General features: G+C 39.7%; 1 protein-coding gene across 1 annotated transcript in view; it reads right to left on the reverse strand.

Annotated features, from left to right (window-relative positions):
- CLCA1 (chloride channel accessory 1) overlaps window positions 1–18,250 on the reverse strand; it is a 31,689-nt gene extending 13,439 nt beyond the window's left edge. Inside the window, exons 1-7 of the mRNA XM_003805301.6 lie at window positions 18,044–18,250; window positions 13,630–13,770; window positions 13,311–13,458; window positions 10,634–10,739; window positions 4,776–4,953; window positions 1,596–1,814; window positions 410–637 (exon numbers count right to left, since the gene is read on the reverse strand). Coding sequence (XP_003805349.4) covers window positions 410–637; window positions 1,596–1,814; window positions 4,776–4,953; window positions 10,634–10,739; window positions 13,311–13,458; window positions 13,630–13,770; window positions 18,044–18,205 — 1,182 coding nt within the window. The 5' untranslated portion in view covers window positions 18,206–18,250. The remainder of the gene's footprint in view (window positions 1–409; window positions 638–1,595; window positions 1,815–4,775; window positions 4,954–10,633; window positions 10,740–13,310; window positions 13,459–13,629; window positions 13,771–18,043) is intronic.
- Between the last annotated feature and the right edge of the window lie 2,847 nt (window positions 18,251–21,097).

Below are 21,097 nucleotides of genomic sequence, written 5' to 3' on the forward strand. Positions count from 1 at the left end.
CAGGGAACTGATCTTCAAAGTGGACCAAAATGGTCAGAGAGACAGAAAGCACTTGAGGAAATGGTCAAGCCCATTGTCCACATCAGGCCATGTGAGCTGGAAACTACATATTCCTGCTGCCACATGGGAAACTGGAACAGCACTATTGAGTGTGATGTGCCCAACTAGCAGGCTTAGGGCAAACCTGCCTAAGACACTGCAAGGTTCTGAGACCTTATGCCTGCCAGCCCCTTTCAACCTCCTATTCTGTTTCATGTGGCTAAATAGTCTCCAAGTAAATATGGAATATTGCTCCTTGGTTATCTCATCCAGTTGGACCCTAGGCATGTATGGAAACACTGGAAATGGAAGTTTGTTAAGCAACATAAATTGCAAACATTCCAAACTACAATAGAAAAACACATCTCACAGTAAATGCCGATCGAAGCCCGCTGCAGATGGACGTCCCTCCTGAAGCTGCTGCAGGTAATCTTTTGGCGAGTGTGTCCCTGTCACTGCCACTGTTTATCTGTATGAGTTCACTTTGTACATGGGCAGCACTGTCAAATGTCACCATCCCAACCCAGGACCCCAGCTCAACTGTCTGCAGCAGGAAAAGCTGGCCTGCTTGATTCAGTCGATTGAGGCGGTTACCAGTCTAAATGGAGAAGCAAAAGAAAAACAGGTTACGTTTAGATGGAAAGACTAATAACAGAAAAGGCCATAGGGAATTTGGAAGTGGCTGCCTTAATGTAGAGCAAATGACCATAAGCTTACTTGAGGCATATCCTATGGGGAAAAAGTTCTTATTTATATTTAGCAGCACCTTTGGGTAGAATTTTAGGGCCAGTGTTTAAATAGTAAAAGATGAAAACAGATTACATAATCATTAAAGTTCAATGCATTAGTAATAATTCTAGATAAGTTCTGTATCAGGTGATACGGTTTGGCTCTGTGTCCTCAACCAAATCTCATCTCAAATTGTAATCCCCATAATCCCCACATGTCGAGGGAGAGACCTGGTGGGAGGTGGGAGGAACATGGGGGCAGTTTCTTCCAGGATGTTCTCGTTATAGTGAGTGAGTTCTGACGAGATCTGATGGTTTTATAAGGGGCTAAGGGGCTCTTCCCACTTTGCACTCTCTCTCTCTCTCTCTCTCCTGCTGCCATGTAAGACATGCCTGCTTCCCCTTCCACCATGATTGTAAATTTCCTGAGGCCTCCAAAGCCATGTGGAACTGTGAGTCGATTAAACCTCTTTCCTTTATAAATTACCCAGTCTTGGGTATTTCTTTATAGCAGTATGAGAACAGACTAATACATAAGACTATGGACCTATAGACTTATATATTGTCAGTGAAACATTAAAAATGTTAAGCTCATATAATTCATCAGATCTTGGTTCATAAATTGAAAATTAATTCAATTTGGCAAATGAGATAGTTGATGCTGAATCTTTGTTGAACAAAGTTGAAGTGGGCATTTCTGAAGACAATGTTACAGTTGTAACTATTCTGGCCCTCGGGTTATGTTTATTCCCAACTAGTTCCGAGTCAGGGTCCAGAACATGCATATCTGTGACCAGCATCCAGAAGACCAAGACTCATTGAACATACCGCCATGCTTCCAGATTTGTCAAGGACTAAACACACAATTCTTTGTCCAATCTGCAGCAATGAGAAGGTGGGATTTGGTGGCTGTGTTGTCATAGGAGTGGTTTTCTTAAAGTCCTCAGAATCACGGATCACTTCCCATGTGCTTCGGAGACTGCATTTTTGATTTTGCTTGTTTGGAGCTTCTTTGTTGTGGTTTTGTTCTGTACAGAATTCAACTATCTGAAATTGTCAATGAAATTATATAGATAATGGTAAACTATGTGGTAAAATATTTAATAATTTGTTAGACCTGTCTGCTCTGCTAATGCATAACCTTGGCTCAATTGCACAATCACTGTAGAACAGTGCTGGGGAAAATCACAGTAATAATGCAGATTTCCTACCTTAAACCAGGCCTTCAATCTCATTGGACCCTTAGTGCTCCTCAGCAATCCATTTACCTCCTCTTTTTGGTTTCCTTCCTGCTCCTCAAATTTACCATTTCAAGCCATCACTACTCTCTCCATAGCACCCTCTCCAGCATTCCTCTCTTGGAACCATCTTATCTCTCCACCCTTATACCACCAAACTCCACTTCCTTACTTCTCACTCATTTACCAACACACTATATTCCAACCTTCAACTCCCAATGTTCCAGCTCTCTCCAAAATCCACTTGGATGTCTCACATGCTCCTCAAACTCCACATGTTCATTATTGACCTTATCACTTTTCTCCCATCTGCTCCTCCTCCTCAGGTATTTCCTAACTTGATGTTACCACTATGCACCCCATCACCAAAATTAGGAAACTGGAAGTTTTCCTACCTTTTCCCTCCTAAAAAGTACCCAAGACCAATACATTTCACTATATCTCAATTTCATCATCTTTTCTCCATCTCCAATGAAATATCCATCACCCAAGCCATCACAGTCCCTCCCTCAGACGATTGCAGTTTCCTTTGTGACTTTTCCATCTTGTTTCCTCTCTGTTTGGTCCACCTCACAGCTGCCTGAGAGTCTTTCCTCTTACTCCTTTGTTTTAATTGTTCATACATTACAATCCGCTCTTCATATACCAATGGCAAACTCTATGACTTGGAGCTTTGCTTCATTCTCCATTCTCATTCTGGCTGTGTATTCCATGTCTCTAATTTACCCCACTATAGCCTGTCAGTTCCCAAACTTGCCAGCCTTTGGCATCTCTATTGCTCCTCCTCTGTCTTCTACGCTGTAAACTCCACCTTCATGTTCAGCCAAAAAGTCACTTCCAAAATGTTTCTCCATTTTCTACTCTTCCTCCTGAGAATTTCCATTCCACCCTTTATAGCTTCATGGTATCTTGTAGAAATTTCAGTAAGGCCCCTTTAACATTGCAGTGCACTTACTGGACTGTAAATCCATCTGATATGGTTTGGCTCTGTGTCCCACCCAAATCTCATCTTGATTTGTAATCCCCACTTGTCGAGGGAGGGATCTGGTGGGAGGTGATTGGATCATCGAGATGGTTTCCTCCACGCTGTTCTTGTGATATTGAGTGAGTTCCTACGTAATCTGATGATTTTGTAAGCGGCAATTTCCCCTGCATTCTCTCTCTCCTGCCACCTCGTAAGGTGTGCCTTGCTTCTCCTTCGCCTTCCACCATGATGGTAAGTTTCCTGAGGCCTCCCTAGCCATGTGGAACTGTGAGTCAATGAAACCTCTTTCATTTATAAATTATCCAGTCTCAGGTATAGTTTATAGAGGTGTGAAAATGAATTAATACACCATCTATTACAGAAACCTGCTTACTAAATTTTGCTTCCTCAAAATTTAGCCCTAGTGCCTGACATATAACAAAAACTCAATATAACTTTGTTATTTTTTGAGTAATTTTAACCTCTCTGCACCTGAATTATTAAATCTACAAAATAGTGATAGTTATTATGCAGGGAATAAATGAGAATATATGCACTAAGGTCAATACTAACACAGCCAATAAATGATGGTTCCTTTCCCTTTCTTATGTCATATAACACTTGCTAGTATTTATATCTCTCGCATGTGGGGGATTTTTTTTTTTTAAGGCATAGTATACAAAAGAAAAGTAACATGATTCCTCCTCTAGTGACTTTACAATATTATCATTCAATTACAAATCCTAATATCTGGGATCCTATTAATTTAGAAAGTAATCATTAGTTGTACAACATTTTTCTCTTTATGTGCATTTTTCAGGTCATGTGTTTCGGTAATGTTTTTATATTATCAATATGGATACTTTTTAGGAAGAAGACCTGAAAAACGTTTGTGTAAACCCCAGGCAGAGGCTTCCACACCTGACTAGGCATCAGATTTAACTCTGTGGCTAATTTAAAATATATAATCTGGGCCTTCTCCTGGAAGTTTCTGAATAGGCCTGGGAATGGACTGCAATGCCAAATTGAAGGACGACGGGCCTGGTGAGCCATGGTGCATCACATTTTAAAAACTTATGCTCTATTCCTGTTGAACAGACTCTTGCAATTTATTGCACCCTCTATTCCAAAAGGAAAATGTAATTTTATATGAGACCGGAAGATAGGAGAGACTTCCCACTGAAGTCAGTTAACTGATGCCTTCAATCTCATTTTGCGCAAAATTTCTGATTTATATATTTAGCAGTAATATCAATAACTGGCCAAGTTCATTTTATGACCAGTTATTCATTAAAAAAATTAAGAATTTTAAAACTATTTAAAGCTATTTAAACTATGTGTAAACTCCCTAATGTAACCAACACTCTTAAAAAGATAGAAAATTTCAGTTAACAACCAAAAGCAAACATGCAGTCTGAAAAGAGCTCTCTGAAAGTTAAATCAAGAGCCTACTGATCATGTCTTTATTAACTAATAAAAGGAACTGCCTAATCCCCCTGGGTTAAGTCCTTATTTAAGTAAGAATGTGTGTGCTTGTATGCCTTTGTGAGTATTTAAAGTAATCCTAAGCACTTGAACTAAAAACTAGTGGGAGGGAGATGATGGAGAAGAAAGCGTGGACACGAGGAGGGTGAGGGGAAGGAAGACAGGACTTTATCCTTGACTTGCACACCCAGCTTGTCCCAGAGATAATCCACTGCTCACTGATGATTTCTCTAAACTTTGATTCTCCCTTGGAGCACTTGGAGTAAAAGCTTCACTAAATTCATAAGAATCTGGGGGAAGGGGTGAGAACAAGGTACTTACAGAATCAACATGTTGTGCAAACATTATAGAAGCCTTCTCTGTCTGGCGGGATTGGAGTACAAACTCACATCCTTTTTCATAGAGTCCTGTTACTTTATTGAATGTGCATCTTTTGGTGTAACAGCTGCCTCCCTGACACTTCTTTACTACATTTGTACCAGTAATACCTGCTGAACATCTGAAAATATAGGAAGGTTAGATGTTTAGGTGATGTTGTCATTTCAAAGGGTCAGAGTCTATGCTCAGTTTCTGACAGATTGCCTTTCTGTGATTTTCCTCTCATGATCCAAGAAACAAGGACATCCCATCATAGCAAAATTGTTAAATCATCATCAGAGTCATTTCTGTTTGCCAGAAAGTATCTGAGGGGATTGCAAAAATGGTATCAGAATGTATTTCTATGCAGCAGAAAAGCCAAGTCTGGCTTAGGGCTGTTGTTAGCATTAATACAGACTAAGTCCTCGGGCACCTTTGAATCTATTCCCTTCATCCCTAGAAGGTCAAGAGCCCTCTTTTATTTCCCACAAAAGATTTGCGGACATTTCTTGTTTGTTTGTTTTCTGATTAGTTTATTTCACATGGTTTTTGTAGAGTTCTGGTATGTTCATAGGTATTTTAAATGTTTCCATGTACTAGGTATTTATGACTTTTGTTGCTATTATAGTTGGAATGCTTCCCCCTACATCTTATTGTTTAATTGTATTTTTTAAGTATATAACCATGCATGACCGGTATAGAAAATTTGGAAAATGGCAAAAAGCATGAAGAAAAGAAAAAAACATGTCTCACCATCAGAAATGAGCTACTGTTACCATGTTGAAGCATTTTTCACTTTGTATATATCAACATAACATTCACTGCACAGATAGCTTTGTTTCCTGCTTTAAAAAAAACTTAGCAAATTTAATTTTTTAATATTATTATTTAATATTTTTCAAAATGTGGCTGTGTGTGGTGACTCACACCTGTAATCCCAGCACTTTGGGAGGCTGAGGCGGGTGGATTGCTTGAGGCCAGAAATTTGAGACCAGCCTGGGCAACATGGCGAAACCCAACTCTACCAGAAATACAATGAAAATTAGCTGGGCATGGTGTTGCGCACCTGTAATCCCAGCTACACGGGAAGCTAAGGCACGAGAATTGCTTGAAACTGAGAGGCAGAGGTTGCAGTGAGCTGAGATCGTGCCACTGCACTCCAGCCTGGGAGACACAATTGGGACTGTCTCCAAAAAAAAAGAAAAAAAAATTCAAAATGTGATCTTAATAATTTTATATCTTTTAATACTATCATATGTATTCAGACTAACTTGTTGAACTTAGTTTCCCCTCCCAATTTGTCAGTACTAAAATAAAACATCAATGAATAAACAAAATTTCATATCCAATTTTGACTGTATTTCCAAGTTTGCCCTGTGATTGATTCCCTGAGTAATTACTATATCCAAAAGTTTGAACATTTTAAAGCCCGTTGATACAGCTGCTCTATCATTTCCTTACAATGCATTTTTAAACATGAAATCACAGGATCAAGACTTTTTTAAATTTGATATGTGTCACCCAAATTGCTTTCCAGAAAAGTTGCATGAATTTATGCCTCTAACAACCATCTGTGAGAGCTTTCATCCTGCTGACAATAACTTACTAGACAATAAATGAATCTCATCCCTATCAAATTTACATCTCTCATTACTAGTAAGTATGAACATTTTTATTATTGGACATTTTTATTTCATTTCTTTAATTTTCTTTTTCTTGAGACAGGGTCTCACTCTTGTTGCCCAGGCTAGAATGCAGTGGTGTGATCATGGCTCACTGCAGCTTCAACCTCACCCCCAGGCTCAGGTGATCCTTCCACCTCAGCCTCTCAAGTAGCTGGGACCACAGGCATGTGCCACCATGCCAGGCCAATTTTTGTATTTTTTGTAGAGAAGGGGTTTCACCATGTTGCCCAGGCTGGTCTCAAACTCCTGGGCATTTTAATTTCTTCTTTTGTAAATTATCTATTCTTCTCCTTTGTCTATTTTTCTATTTGGATGTTACTGTTTTACTGATTTTTCAAAAGCTCTTTATGTGCTACAATACTAAGCTTCTAAAGGCTTTCTTTTTTGTTTTTGCAAATATCTTTTTCTGTTTTTTCCTTTTTATTTAGTTTATGTTTGGTTTGTGTGCAACAAAATTTTTAATTTATATGTAGCCACATTTATTATTCTCTTAGTTATATTTTTCAATGATTGAATGCATTGAAAGAGTTTTGTTATCTAGGGATTTGATACTTATTAACATTCTTCTAGTTTTCATTATCATTTTGCTTTTTATCTTTAAAGAGTCCATCCAATTGGAAAAGAGTCTGTTAATTTTTTCCCCACACAGTTAAGAAATTGTCTATCTCAAGAAATCCTATCTTTCTTCACAGACTTGTAATTCTACCTATAATAACTAAATTATCATATGTGTAATGTCTGCCCACATTGTTTGTTTGTTTGTTTGTTTGTTTGTTTGTTTGTTTGTTTTTTGAGATGGAGTCTCACTTTGTTACCCAGGCTGGAGTGCAGTGGCATGATCTCGGCTCACTGCAAGCTCCGCCTCCCGGGTTCATGCCATTCTCCTGCCTCAGCCTCCCAAGTAGCTGGGACTACAGGCACCCGCCACCATGCCTGGCTAATTTTTTGTATTTTTAGTAGAGACAGGGTTTCACTGTGTTTGCCAGGATGGTCTCGATCTCCTGACCTTGTGATCTGCCTGCCTCGGCCTCCTAAAGTGCTGGGATTACAGACGTGAGCCACTGTGCCCTGGCTCACATTGTTTTAATTAATGTAGTTTTATAGCATATTTAAAATTTGAAAAGTAAGAATTCCCTTTATTACTTTCTTGTTCCCAAAATGATCTTAGCTACTATCTACTCAACGAACTCTTGGATTTTTTTAATGAGGTAAAAATTGATGTACTTTTGATTAGCGTTTCATAAACCCTATATATGAATTTTGTTTGAGTTTATATCTTCCATGAATTGAATGTTTCCCAATTTACCTTCGTTTTCTTTTAACCCCTTGAGAAGGATTTTATAGTTTTCTTTAAATACATCTTCCACATTTCTTAGCGTTGTTTCTACTTTTATTATACCTTTCATTGCTGTCTTGAAGTATTGTTCTATTATATTTTTGAACTGGTTATTGCTAATATATGGAAAAGTAATTTGAATATTTATTTTGTATTTGGTCACCTTATTGGCTTCCCTTGTCAATTTTAATTTCAATTTATTTCCTTGTGTTTTCTAAGTGGATCACAGATCATCTGCATAACAATGATTTTCTCTCATCCTTTCCATCTTTTTACATCCCCAGTTTTATTACATTGGCCACAATTTCCTAAGCAAGATTGAATAATTGTGATAATAGTGGCTATTCTTAGTCCTGGCAGTGTCTCTAGTGTTTCCCTATTAAATATGAGGTAGATTGTTGGCTTTGAACAGATGTTCTGTATCATATGAATGAAGTAACCTCCTGTCCTGGGCAGTGCTGTTATTTGTGTGATTGCTTCTAAGCCTTAAAAATAATTTTAAAATTTGGAAGATAATGAGCAATACATATTATTAATATATTGAAATTAAAAGTTTTAAAGAGGACATGGCGATCATGTCTCATCTGTGGAAAGAAAAATGTGTTGTATATATGTACTCATTTCTAGAATATCTCTAGAAGGAAATACTACTAATCACCCTTTCTGCCAAGGCAATATATGGTGTCTAACTGGCTGGAAGCTTAGGAAAGAGAACTGGGAAAGAGATATCAGGTTTGGAATGGTGCCCACTGGGTTTGAAAAGTCAAAGCAACGTATGATTGCATCAGAGAAGCCCCTCTGTGCTGTGGTCCATGTAGTGCAGAGTGTACAGGCCGAAGGCATCAGGAAGGCTGTGCATGGCTCTAGGAGGCAGCAGTGCACTTGATGTCTCTCTCTCTCTCTTTTTTTGCGGGGGGGATGGAGTCTTGCTCTGTTGCCTAGGCTGGAGTGCAGTGGTGTGATCTCGGCTCACTGCAACCTCCGCCTCCCGGGTTCAAGCAATTCTCCTGCCTCAGCCTCCTGAGTAGCTGGGATTATAGGTGTGTGCCATCACACACGGCCAATTTTTTTGTATTTTTAGTAGAGATGGAGTTTTCCATGTTGGCCAGGCTGGTCTTGAACTCCTGACCTCAGGTGATCCTGCCTCGGCCTCCCAAAGTACTGGGATTACAGATGTGAGCCACCATGCCCGGCCCACTTGATGTCTCTTTATGCCTGAAGAGATCCAACAATGAGGCATAATATAATGGAAATGGGCCAAGTGTACAGAGTCTGACTGTTATAAAGAAAGAGAAAAGTAAAGAGCAGTAATTGTCCTGTGGGAGAAATGGAAGCCAAAACTCTGTTCTGAGCCCCTTTTGAAAAAATTGTACTAGGTCAAGACAGTTAGGAATCAAAGCCGAGTGCATCTCCTTAAAGGGCCATCAGGCAAGCAAGACCGGAAGCAGACATGGAGAGGGTGTTGTACCAACTTCTACTTAAAAAGATGGTGTTGTTTTTAAATGCAGGAATAAGTGTGCGTTTTTATCAAGTTTCTTTTGAGAATCTATTGGAACAATCATTTATTTTCTTCTTTTCTTCATATACTATATTCATTACTTACTATTACAACATTTTTGGATTTCTGGAAGACATTCTTACTTGGCTTTAATATGTTTGTTTTTCCCTTAATTTTGCCAGATGTAATTTACTATCCTTTTATTTGAAATATTTGCCTCTATCTTTTTAGAGAGCCTGTAGCTACAGAATTTTTTCATTCCATTTGTCAGGTGTTAGTATCTGAGTTATACTAACTCTTTAAAATAAATTAGGAAGTTCCCTATCACTTCTGTTTGCACTAAAGCAGTTTTTGTGCACTGAGACTGCTGGCTGCAAGAATTAGCCCATAAATTCATGGCAGCCAAGCGTTCTTTCCAAGTGTTGTGCTTGATTTCTACTGACATCGCGCAAGGTTTAATTCAAACTGGGAGGAGTTTCTGTTTTGCTTTGATATTCGGATTGTTTTTCAGATAAGTTTCACAGTCCCTCCCAAGCCCATTCATACTGACAGAGTCCACACAGATACCATTCTGGGCCGGGCATGGTGGCTCACGCCACCAGGATGTCAGAGGTAGTCCCAGCACTTTGACAGGTCGAAGTGGGAGGATCTCTTGAGTCCAGGAGTTCAACACCAGCCTGGGCAACATAAGGACACCCTGCCTGTACGAAAACTTAAGATCAGCCTGGCAACATGGTGAGACTCCATCTCTACAGAAAATATAAAAATTAGTCTGATGTGGTAATGTGTGCCCGTAGTCCTGGCTACTCAGGGGGCTGAGGTGGGAGGATTGCTTGAGCCCGGGAGGCTGAGGCTGGAGTGAGCTGTGATTGCATCACTGCGCTCCAGCCTGGGTGACAGAGTAAGACCCTTTCTCAAAAAAAAAAAAAAAAAAAAGAAGATATTATTATTCTGCCCTGAAGGCACTGAAGAGCCTCATTAGCTCCGCTTATGTCACTGATGCTGGTGGTATGGGATGATGGAGACCCTAAACACAGCAACTGTAGATTTTTTATAGTTGGTACAGTTAACAAAAAAAAAAGAAGGCAAATGACTTCTAGCTGCAGAGTGAAGAATTCAATTAACTGAAGCATTTGTAAAGTAAGCAAAATGGTAGTTTTGTGGAAATCTGAAAAAGAAGGCACTAAGAATGAATTTGAATTAGAAAATAAGCCAGGACACACATTTTTTAAAGTAATCAATTCAAGAAAAAAAGGTTGCAATTTAAAATAGTTTGGAACAAGTTAAATCAAAATATACATACCTTACTGCTTGGATTCTTCCATTGGATAAGTAGAATTTCTCATCGTTATTGTACTCGTCAAATACTCCCCATCGTAGATGAGCCCACTCATGGACAAATGCCCTACCTGTGAGAAAGTATTTTAAAAAACTTATTACAATAAGAATGGCAAAATTACCTTCTCACACTGGAAGAAAGCAATGTTTGGAATATTTATGCTTTGCTGTGTTAATTTTTTAAATTAAAGACTTGATTTCTTTAGATCTAATATAACTGTACATTTTCTTAAAATATAAATACTTATTTTGGCTTATCAAACGTTAATCAGGCACCTAGTAAGTGCCAAGCCGTTATTTAGACACAGAGAAACAGCTGCCCTATCCTCACATAGCTCCCGGTGTAGTGGAGGGCATGTGTGATTAGAAGCTAAAATGCCTGGTGGTACAGGTATGATGACAGAGGTCAGCAAAGGTGGCTATGGGAGCCCAGGCATTCCTACAGCAGCCAGGGCAGCATCCTCAACCAATTCTCCTCCCTCATGGCTCCTATCCCATCAGACCTCAAGGTCTGCTTACTCCATCTCTGTCTTTTTTATTCATTTTAACCTTTCCAGGCCCATTGCCACTTACTCCTGAATTGCTGCAATAGTCACCAGATTGGCCTCCATGTCTCCATCCTTCAGGGTAAGTCCAACTTCTCAACATGGTGTACAAGGTCCCTGATGCCTCAGGCCTGCTCTTCTCTGCAGCCTTATTTCTTGCTGTTCTCCACTCACTTCCCAAACTCTAGAATTAGGATGAATTCCTGAACTCCTTTTTTTCCTAGGTCATATCATGCTCTTGTTCAACTCTGGTCTTTTTTTACCTATGTTTCCTTAGCTTGGAATACTTCCTTCCCATCTTTGTCTGGATAACTCTTATTCTTCTTTGAAAATCAAGCTTCTGTGTGCCTAGAAGCCTGCCCTGAAATCCTCATCCTAGGCCCAGTACTCCGCGTTTGCATTTCACCATCTCCCATTGGGCACTTACAATGATAAACAGTCATTGCTACTTACTTGCCAGTCTCCCACAGTAGAAAATTGTCTCCATGAGGACAGACAATATGACTTCTTCACTGTCATATCTGGGCACATAGTGTCTAGAACTTAGCAGGCATTCAGTGATATTTGTTAAACTTGAGTGAATGACTTATGTACAGCTCAGTTTTTCTGGAATGTAAATTCCAAGGAAGGCTGAATTTGGAGGGTTATGTGAGGTGGGGCATTCTGTGGAAACTCAGTATCCCACACTAAGGATTGGGACTTTATTCTGTAGGTATTGGTGGTCTCTTTAAAGATGATTGTGAGAGAGTTGGAGTGGAGTCGCAATACAGAAAGGAGACACTATTAAGGAATGGTTTTATATATGATCATGATGGCTGGAGTGGGCTCAGGAGTGGGATGGGGCAGTCAGGTCAATCAATTCAACACTTATTTGTTGAGTCATACATTGAGAATGTTCTGTTCCTGTTATGGAGGTGAAATGTGTTGTAGAACAACAAAGAGGTACGCTTGACACATCCTTTTGACCAGGTCTTTAAGTGCTCTAGTGTGTTTGGGGGTGGGGCTTGGATAGCGTTCTTTTGTTTGCTTGTTTTCTGTGCCTTATATGTTAAAAAAAATCAAGCTGGTTCTAGGGGATCCAAATCTTTTTTGAGGTAAAGAAATCTAATGCTAGTTATTTAGTAAAGAGTCACATTTGATTCTTGGAAAGTACATTTTATATATATGTCATTACTTGTTTAATATTTCCTCCAATAATTGTTATATGTGCCTCATATACAAATGATAAAGTTTATTTATCATTGGAGTTTTTTCTTTAGTTACATGTTTTTGAGAGATGAATTGCAAAGGTATTCTGTCTGCTACTCAAATTGTGATCCACAGACCGGTAGAATCAACATCTCCTGTGAGCTTGTTAAAAATGCAGATTCTTGAGTCCCATCCCACACCTAATGAATGAGAATCCACTTTTTTTTTTTTTGATACGGAGTCTCGCTCTGTCGCCCAGGCTGGAGTGCAGTAGCGCGATCTTGGCTCACTACAACCTCCGCCTCCCGGGTTCACGCCATTCTCCTGCCTCAGCCTCCCAAATAGCTGGGACTACAGGCGTCCGCCACCACGCCCGGCTAATTTTTTGTATTTTTAGTAGAGAAGGGGTTTCACTGTGTTAGCCAGGATGGTCTTGATCTCCTGACCTCGTGATCCACCCGCCTCGGCCTCCTAAAGGAGAATCCACATTTTAACAAGATTCATATATAATTTGAATGCACGTCTGAGAGCACTGCACTTATACGCCATCTGGTGGCTATTGTATGAATTGCAGGTAGAAGATTTAATTCAGTTGTCTCCTTACATATCCATAGAAACTTAATACAAATTAAATTCTTTTACAGTTATAGTATGATGCTATAATAATAATTTACGAGAATTCAAAATACCGTATTTATACATGTATCTAAAGTAAATTAAATTCATAGCTGAGAAATGCTGGAAATTCTAAGTGAAATGCATGTTCTATTTTAAGTGAAAAATGCTATGATGTTTTATCTCTAATTGTTTGGCTTACACATGCTTACTCACAAAGATAATGCTAGTGTTGATACACTTTGAACATAAAATAGTTAAATTGTATGAGAAGTATGGTAGAATATTTCATACCTTGTGGTCCATATTCAGCTAACTTTTTTCCTGCAATGAAATCAGGAGTGAGGTGGATCCTTTCACCCTTCTCTCCACAGTTGCCCATCTGCTCAGTGTAGGGTTCATGATTACCTGGAGGAGTAGACTCAGCAACCAGAACATCAGCCTGAAATTTAAGAAAAAGTTTTTATCATCACAAAGTTTCAGCAAATGAATTAACCATATTCGTACTGGAGTAAGTTTCAAACAATCACATTTGATTCTAGAATATTTTGATTTTAAAAAATCTTGGTTACAGGAGAAAGTGGAATTTTAAAGAAGAACTTGATATTCTCACATTTTTGTAGGTCTCAAGTTTTGGTCTCACATAGTCAGCCTTTGTCTTCCATGTTTCAGGAATCAAAATGGCAACATTTTTGAAATAAAATCGTTTTCCTGTAGCTTCAAACAGATACAGAGATGCCTGGGTCACCATGTCCTGGGAAGAAAAAGAAAACATACGTAACAATTGACTGAAAATAAATTAAATTATCAGTCATTCAAATTCACATCTGGATTTCACATTTTCAAAAACTTGTTATTTGTTAAGATGGGAAGAAGAAATATAGAAATACCTTTTAATAATAATAGCTAAGCTTTGAGAGCATTTACCAAATATGCTGTGTCACCGAGTAATCAGTAACAATGCAGACTCTGGAGACAGACTCTAATCCTGGCTGCGCCACTTTTTGTGGGACATTCGGCAATTTCTAATTCTGAGCCTCAGTTTTCCCATTAACAAAATGGAATATTATATTATAGTGACTGGCTGATAAGGTTGTGGTGAGGAACAAAGTGAAACATGTGATGTGCTAGGAACAGTGTTTACTTCGCACAAGCAAGTATAAAATATTAGCTATGCGTTTCACTTGCTTCTTTGAGAATCCACAGATCTTTGAGGGTGAAACTGAGACTTAGTATAATTCTCAAGGTCTCACAGCAAGTAGTAATGAAGAGAAAAAGTGAATGTGATTTTAACACCTGCTGACTCTTGTAATAATTTGGGATTATATACTAAGTCAAATTAAATGTAATACTAAGTGTTGTGGTATTATTTATTTATTTATTCATTTTTCTTTTTTTTAAACTTTGCCAAGTGCTGATAGAAGTATTTATTTTTTGTGCAGTGTGGTACTAAGAGATGTAAGAAAATAGCATAATTATATATTTTCAAATTACACCTAATTTTACTTCTCTAAAATGAAATAGCTGCAGCGTTAAATTATAAATGTGTCTGCAGATTCCCTGTGATATGTTATGACGAGAGAGTTGGGAGAGTGATAGAAGATACTGTTACAGAAAGGGGGCAGTGTATCTGTTAGGACTGAAAACCATTTGCTTGGAAAGTGAGCACAGACAGAGGAAAGAAGAGGCTGAAGACTGAGCCCAGGGAATGTGGGGGACCCCAGCATTCAGAGGTAGAAAGAGGATGAGCCAATACAGGGGCCTCGGAAGGGCAGTCAGTGCCTGCAGAGGAAATGAGGAGCTGTGGGATGAGAGTGCTACAGGGAGGAGGGCGCGATCATCGGTGTCAAGCACTGCTGAGCCATCACTTCATATGAGGACTAAGAACTCATCACTGGACTTGGCAGCATGGTGAGCCCTAGTAACGGAATAAATACAGCAGCTCCGTAAGAGTGGTTTCAAGAAAGTGGGAGGTGAGGCCGTGGAGACAGTAAATACAGACAACAACAGGTTCAGAAGTTTTTCTGTGAACTAAAGGGGAATGGAGAAATAGGCAGCAGCTGAAAGTGGACTTCAGGACAAGACAGTTTTGTTTTAATGGGAACTATTATAAAATATTTCTATGCTAATGAAAAAACAAACAAAAATGTAAAAGAAAAAGGGGTCATTGCAGGAGCAAAGTCCTTGTGGGAACAGGCCAGAGTGACTAGACTCCATTGCCTAGTGGGGGTCGTGTTAGGAGCAGAAATGCTTCATCATTTTATGGGGAAGCAGCACTTGGGTGTTAGTGCACGGGTATGTCCTGCTGTGCCTCTTCCTAAGGGGTAAACTTGAAGAACTTATCTTACCTCTCTGAGCCTCAGTTTCTCCCTTTCAAATAGTGATAATAATGGTTGCCTCTATTTTTTTAAGTGTTCTTAATGATATACATTTTCTCCTTCTAAAACTCCCAGATTTTTAACACTCACTAGGAGAGTTTAATATTATGTCACTTTAAAAAATAAAATTAAAAAATGAGCCAAGATCACCAAAAACTTGAAAAGTAGGTATAAAACTTCATATATTAGAGTATTATTTTACCATTTGACTGGTGAAATGTGAATATCCAATGTCTCCCAGGAAGAATAAATAGCATGAAATGCTCTGTCTTCCACATTGTAATAGAAACAATAATAAGGGATCTTTGTTTTGGCATCTGTTTCAGATTTTCAGAAAATGACCTCATATCCTAATACACACTTAGACTCTTAGGCTGAGAGAAGGTTGGGGGTGACAGTTTATAGAATGGGCTAGAAATTCCTTCAGGACAGGGACAGTATATTGACCACTGGACTTCTAGTACCTGAAATAATTTAGATGCTCTGTAAATATTTGTTGAATGAATAAACAAACAAATGGATAAATAAAGTGGGTTTAGTAAATGGCAAAGTGGTATAGAACTGCCAAGACAGGCACAGTGCCTGGGGTGCTGAGCATTGCAGAGACTCCAAAATAACCCTACTGTGTACCTTCTGACGTGCGTGTGTGCGTGTATGTCTGCGTGTGTGCATGGGCGTGTGTGTGTGCACACAAGCTTGTGCGTGTGGTGTGTGTGTATGTATATTTGACGGGGGAAGAGAGAGTTTCTCTCTGACTCTCCCTTCCTCATCTTGTGACGTGTACTCCCCCTGCTAATATTAGCAAGAATGCAGTGGATGGAAGTGGTGCAGAGCCATTAACTGCTCTTGTAGGTGGGGAAATGTGGGGACTGTCCTGCTGAAGCAAATATTTTAAAAGCTGAGTTAGGGGCTTCTGTCCCCACAGGGGCACCAGGGGAGAGTCTCTCATCAGCAAGAAGGTTGTTGGAGTAGAGGGAGGAATGGTTGGGAAAGGTGGCCAAGCCCTCAACGAGGTCCCTCAACTCTGCAGATCTGGAACATCAAATAGGAAGGAGTTAGGGACTCTGAGCATTCTATTCACTAACGTGTTCTTGTTACAGAGAAGGAAATGATGGAAGCCAACTTATCTCACCCCCAACTTTAGGATCCATACTGGAAAGACAATTTAATAATTGTAGTGAGAAGTACGTATCTCGGGAGGAAAACCTCCAAGGACAATGAAGTGGAAGCACTTTGAAAGCTCTAGTCACTATATACTGTAGATACAAATTACCACGGTCACTGAAGATGAATACGGCATCTACATTCTCCTTCTGGCATATTGCTGAACCCCACTGTCTAGCCAGAGACTGAAACACACTGGTCACATGTTTGCTGATGCCACTTCCAAATTTAGAAACAATCAAAAACTCACTCAACGTTTTAGATGATTGAGAGATTCAAGAGGTCTGAATCTCCCTTTTACCGCAGACAGCCTGATCCTCTTTGGGTTGAGTAGGTAAGCTTTATGGTGAGTGACACCCTCCACTCTGTTCCCTATCCCCTACTGCTGCAATTCTCTAACCACACACTGTAGAGATGGTTTTCTTTCCAAACATTATCTTTCTATATTTGCCTCTGCTTAGAGCAGTGGATCTCTGGGGAAATCCCTCTGGGCCCTTGTTCTATTAATTTTCCATCTAGAGAGAGCCAATGACTATATCCACCATTTATTGAGCTCTTACTATGTACCAGGCACTAGGCATGCATTTTTAAAGTTATTTTTTAAAGTTCTGAGATAAATTTAGATGAACAGAAGACATGCAAAGTATTGCACCGTATTCTTACATACTCCACCCAGCTTCCCTTTATATGCATGCATTTTAAACTTTGATCCTCACAAAATCTGATAAGGGAGATATTTATTATTATTATTCCCATTTTACAGACTAATACTGTTACTAGTACAGCACTGCCTCTGGATGTGTTACAGCCAGATTCCAGGGCGGTCTTTTATAAGGCATTTCCCTCTTAGTTTTAGCTGTTTGTTGTTGTACAAGACCTTCTTCAATGGTATAGATACCCCTGCCAGGACAGGAAGTCTTCTTCCTTTCCCTTCTGCTACATAAGAGGTAGCAAGAAATCTCTGAAAGGATCCCTTGAATTGGGACTGATAAAATGCAAGGTTTTCTCCCATCAGAGGGTCAGGGTTGTTCTTACATCAGAGATTTGCATCTGGGGCTCCTTTTAGGATCACAGGGAAGGGGGTTCCAATTAGGAGAATAAAAGGAGAGTCTGACTCGTGCCAAGGGTAAAATCAGGCAAAGGATCTGTGCATCTCACAATATCTGTCAAATGTAGCTGACTCTTCCTTACTATAGAACTAAATAATTTTCAGTGACATAATCCACAGCAGTACATATCAATTTATCATTTATCAGTTGCCAACAATGTATCACTCTGAGTTATGTGCATTGCATTCATTATCTTATCTGACACAAGAATCCTAATGGTTAACTTGTTATTATTTCCATTTTACAGATGAAGAAACTGAGACTTAGACATAAAAATACATGCCAGTGTCGTGCAGCTGGAATAGGGCACTCATGTTCTCTCTATCACAACATTATGCTATTTTTTAAAAAGTATGGATAATTACTATGAACTTACCTTTATTTGTTGAATGAGTGTTTCATCTTCTGGCACACTGGGGTCGATTGCAACGACAATGCCTTCATAGCCATTGTTGTTCAGCTGAATGAGTGAATTACTCAGGGCCCCTTCTAGAAGGTGAAGAATCAAGATGAACACGGAACTCTTAAATGGCCCCATTGCTGTACATCTCCCTGTGATTTCTCTCTTTGGAAAATGCGGGTTACGAGGGTGTCTTTCTTTACCATTATATATATACAGATATGAAAATATAGACACACGTTTCCAACTTATCAGAAGTGGTTTATCACAGGTCTTTAACCCCCTGACCTGATGTGTTTTACTATTGCTCTTGTCTTCAATAGGAGAATGATAACAATATCTTAGTCTCAAATTGCGTACTTGTAAATATTTCCATTTGCCTTCAGCTGTGCCAGATGCTGGGGTAAGGGTGGGGGAGCCCACATCCGGTTCCTTGGAAGCACTCACAGGTGACAAGCAGCTTGGCCGCTGATAGGTTTGTTTACTTCTTGGAAATGTTTACCAAGCCATGGACACCAACCCACGCAAAGCCCCCAACCCCCTCCTGCCCAGGAAAATCCAGACTGTTCTGCATATTCAGTAAACATTTTGTAAGCCATATATTCAGTTATCCCTCATGGTGGTCTTTACCACAATGGTGGTTTTGTTTACCTTGACATAACCTCAACACCTCTTCATGCTCCCCTTAAACAAGAAAATATTCAATTATATTCCACATCCATTTGTACCAAAAGCATTAGCAAGTGATGTAGATATTATTGACTATTTTATAATGGAGAGTAAAGATAAAATGTATATCTTACTTTGCAAAGCATACTCCAAGTTCCTCATCAGATTTCTGCTTTCTCTATTGCATAGCTCCTACCAGTCAATAAAATTCCAATTAACATCATTAAATTATTTTGCTGAAACTAAATGTCCCTAGGAACATGAATTATGGGCTGTCAGTGGCTGTATATATTCTTTCAATTTGCCAAACCTCAGGTGGAACCTCAAATTAGCCCCCCATTTTCTTGTATTGAAATACTTGAAATATCTCTTCGTTCATAAATTCATTTGGTCTTCAGATGGTGGTAAGCATCAATTTCATCTTGTCCATATGAACTTTAAAGTAGTTTTTTCCAATTCTGTGAAGAAAGGCATTGGTAGCTTGATGGGGATGGCATTGAATCTGTAAATTACCTTGGGCAGTATGGCCATTTTCAAGATATTGATTCTTCCTACCCATGAGCATGGAATGTTCTTCCATTTCTTTGTATCCTCTTTTATTTCCTTGAGCAGTGGTTTGTAGTTCTCCTTGAAGAGGTCCTTCACGTCCCTTGTAAGTTGGATTCCTAAGTATTTTATTCTCTTTGAAGCAATTGTGAATGGGAGTTCACTCATGATTTGGCTCTCTGTTTGTCTGTTGTTGGTGTATAAGAATGCTTGTGATTTTTGTACATTGATTTTGTATCCTGAGACTTTGCTGAAGTTGCTTATCAGCTTAAGGAGATTTTGGGCTGAGACAATGGGGTTTTCTAGATATACAATCATGTCATCTGCAAACAGGGACAATTTGACTTCCTCTTTTCCTAATTGAATACCCTTTATATCTAGCATAATCTTAAGCAGTTAAAAGGGAAACATTGAAATAGAGTGGAAATGTTCAATTAATGTGGTTGTCCAGATGATCCAAAATATGCTTTTATATCAAAATACATATACATTTATTATTCATACAAAATTTAAAAATGTAGATTCCAAGATATCTCAGACCCCAAATGTATGTGTCTTTGCCTGGGTTCCCTAAAAAACAGAGCCTAAGGCAGGCATATGTGCTAAGGGTTTGAGAGTTTAATCCCAGAGCAGTGAGAATGAGGGAATGGGGAAATGAGTCAGGGAAGGCTGGGAAGCAACTAAAGGAGGAGCATTACTAAGCCCTGCAATGGAGACACCCAGCAGGCCAGCCCACAGGCGCCCTTGCCTTCCTGTGTGGGTTGTCTCCTAAGGGGCTGTGCAAAGAAACCACGCCTTGGAGCAGCCCTTTGGAGAGAGGAAGGAAAAGCGTTTGGCTCCTTCTCATCTTCTACAGGTGATCATCTCCCCCCAGACTTCCTGGCTGTGTCATCCAGCCCTTTCGGCAGTCGCTTAGAAAGAGAGACCCCCATGCCTTGTGGTATGTGAGGAGCCAGGGGTTACAAGAGGTGGCAGCTTGACCTCAGGCAGTGGAACTGCTTGGACCTGCAAGGAGTGGATAGTGACTGAGGTGGAGCAAATGACTGAGTGCCCGGTAGACAGATGGAACCAAGCAAATCTGAGGAGGTTCAATAAGAAGAGTCTGATACAGTTCACTCTGAGCTGCTCAGATTCACTCTAGTACTTTCATCATATCAAGCTCCAATATTATAATGTAGGATTTGTGTTTCTGTGTGTGTAAGCACTAGCTGTCTCACTTTTCCCCTGAGAGAAGGTACAAGTTTAATCATTTACAGAATCTCCTTCAAAGTGGTGGTCAATTGCAATCTGCTCAAGTGCATAAGGCAAGAGGGTTATTGAAATAAATTGCAATGCCTGCTGTTACAGCTGGTCTCAAGGCTTTTATAATCTCCCTCCTTTATCACCTATTTCCCTCACTTTTACTCAGCATTTTGGCTGATCTGTATTGTTTGTTCTCTTGTTGGGGTAATCCCACCCTTCATCCCTGAGTGGGGTCTTTAGTTGTCCTGCCCTTGTTGGCTGCAGCTGCTGCATTTCCCTATGACAGAGGTCATCTGGTGTGACAGACTCAGTTTAAGTGCTCTCCAAATTTGCTTGGCATTCCCTGCAAGCTGGGTCTTGGCTGCTTGCTCAGTGGAGAGTCCTGGCTGCTGCTAAAATTCACACATCTCCTAATACCAGTGTTTCTTCTTAGCTTTCCCCAGGAAGAGGGCCTAGTTTAGCATGGCCTTCACTCTGCAGATTGTGTGGGCAGCTCCTCCATTCTCTCCCGTTCCCAAGTCTGGATTGAATGGATGTGTGGAGGCTTTTGGCTCAGATAAATCACTGCACCAT

The sequence above is a fragment of the Pan paniscus genome, chromosome 1, assembly GCF_029289425.2.
Source record: "Pan paniscus chromosome 1, NHGRI_mPanPan1-v2.0_pri, whole genome shotgun sequence".
NCBI lineage: Eukaryota > Metazoa > Chordata > Mammalia > Primates > Hominidae > Pan > Pan paniscus.